This window comes from Sphaeroforma arctica (assembly GCF_001186125.1).
Source record: "Sphaeroforma arctica JP610 unplaced genomic scaffold supercont1.4646, whole genome shotgun sequence".
NCBI lineage: Eukaryota > Ichthyosporea > Ichthyophonida > Sphaeroforma > Sphaeroforma arctica.
Genome location: NW_014035912.1, coordinates 1 through 2351, shown reverse-complemented (window position 1 = coordinate 2351; position 2351 = coordinate 1). Strand labels below are relative to the sequence as shown.

The 2351-nt window shown below is 44.8% G+C and overlaps 1 protein-coding gene across 1 annotated transcript; it reads left to right on the top strand.

The window, feature by feature from the left end:
* Positions 1 to 2058: 2058 nt before the first annotated feature.
* SARC_14451 (hypothetical protein) lies at positions 2059 to 2260 on the top strand (the record flags this gene model as incomplete). The annotated part of the gene is made up of 1 exon (XM_014291414.1): positions 2059 to 2260. A coding segment is annotated over one exon (202 nt), but the record flags the coding sequence as incomplete, so codon positions are not given.
* Positions 2261 to 2351: the final 91 nt, after the last annotated feature.

Below are 2351 nucleotides of genomic sequence, written 5' to 3'. Positions count from 1 at the left end.
GTGTGTGTGTGTATGTGTATGTATGTATACTAGTGTCACAATAAGGGGTATATATCCATATATGCAATTAACGCATGGTTTTATGGATATATACATCTATATAAAGCACGAGCACTTTTGTTTAGTATGAGTTGCTAAGACTGATCCACTACGAAAAAATCGCAGGACCTATACGCTCGGAGGTTAGTGCAGACAAATCTTATTGAACATTGACGCTGATTTGTTTAAAATCATCATGTTTTGGTGTAGGAGTACTGTGAGAGTATGTGTGCTTGCGACAATCTCGCATCCATGCACAGTGTCAACTCTCACGCATAGTGTGAATGTCTGCGATCGGCATCGTTACCTTCAAAGCACTGCTCGAGATGGCAGGACGAGTGTTGGTACAGAGTGGCGTGATACTTTAATACAACACGTGTATGGCAACGTGCAAGGGCCCAATTGTCATATCGAACCCCAGGAGTGTCTATCTGTGGCAATTTCACACACATTCTATAGGCGAACTCTCTCGTATGCTGTGAGTGTGCGCGGTTGGCATATTATGTGAGAAACAGGTCATTGCCTGCGGATTACACGAACGCCTCAGTCAGTCGCATGGTGCTTAGCCTATTGTACCCAGTTACAGCTGTACCTATTGAGTCTTTTATGCCAATCAGTCACCAGCGACATGTGTGTTTGTCCCAGCAGCACGAATAGTGAATAGACGAATAGCCATTACATGTGACAGGCAGCCAGTAGTGAGCGAGTGGGAGGGGGGAAAGGGGGGTATGGGTAAGGCATATACACACATCGAGGCGCCACAAATATATGTTATACACACACCACGGGCAGTCCATGTAAACGACTTTTAAATTGACCTACTAGCGCATCTATCACGTTTGCAGCACTTTCGAAGGCCAAAAACGGGACTCGCACGTAAAGTAGAACGGATTCTCAATGAGAAGTGGTTGTACTTGCACACAAATACCTAGAAATCTCAGCTCTATCTTTGATTTCACCAGGCAGCAACGACATACAGTATGAAATACGTATGTTTGCATACAAGATATTGAACGTTTTAAGCAACGATATGTCTCACACACAAATTATAGGCTACAGAGGGGCTACACAGTGCTGTGACCATGTACGCGTGCGAGACTCGAGACCGATACGACGCTCTGAACAAGGTGATGAAAGCGACTGTGAAGATGGCCGATCATCTGGAGACAGGTATGGGCGCATGTAAGCTTGTGTACGTGTTTTTAGATATATGTATATAAACATATGGTTGTATGTGCATATATGTAAAGGCACTAATAACTGACCTGGTTATACTTGCACTATAACTTGACACACTGGTGCGGCAACACACGTGTAAAGATTGCGTCTACATTCCAGGCATACATGTACGAAAATACGCGTGTTTATCATCTCTTGGCATCACGCATATACAATTCACATACACTTGTACATGCATCATTCGGGACTCCTATAACTATGTTTGGTCAAACATTCAAGCTTTCAAGAACAGTGTTTCCTTTGCGCAGGCTAGCACAACATTATAGTGCTCACCCTACAAACCACAAGCACTCCCTCCCACAACACACTGTGTGTTTCTAGCCGAGACATTTGCGGGCGTATAGCATACACATAACAACTGCTAGCGTCCATGCCACATCCCTCTCTCATACATACGCACCCACCACTACCGGCCCTGCCCCACAGACATCCTTGGAGGTCCACTCGACGTGGACAATCACAACTTTCTATTTGACACAGACGGGGCCAACTCGCGGCTGTTCGATACTTTCTCGCGCCGGGGCAGTGCTCACAGTGACAATACGTTCTTCAGCGCAAACATGGTGCCGGCAATGCTGAGGTGTGGCTACTGGAGACAGTATGAGACACAGATTTATAAACGGAAACTGTACAGCGTGTGAGTCAAAGAACGCTACTCTACCCCAGCAATGATATAACCGTACTGTGACAGCCGTGAAAGAGTTGTTTTCCAGATTCGGCCTAGGGGTGTGGATTAAAATAGAATCGAATCTCTAACCGTTTCATTACACCCACACGCAGTCACGAGTCAGGAACAAACTCGGAGGCGCAGTTATGCACAAACAGTAACTCATCGGACTCTCCCAAACGACACTCTGCAACCGCACAAACGCTGGGCGTGGGATGCCACAGTACCGGACAGGTGCGCAAGAAGAACCAAATGGTGCAAGCGATAGGCCGAGTACGCGGACGGAAGGTCCTTGATGAGAACAGGTTTGGATAATATTATATATATATATATATATGTATATATATATATATATATATATATATATATGTGTGTGTATGTGTGTGTAGTTATTATTTATTATATA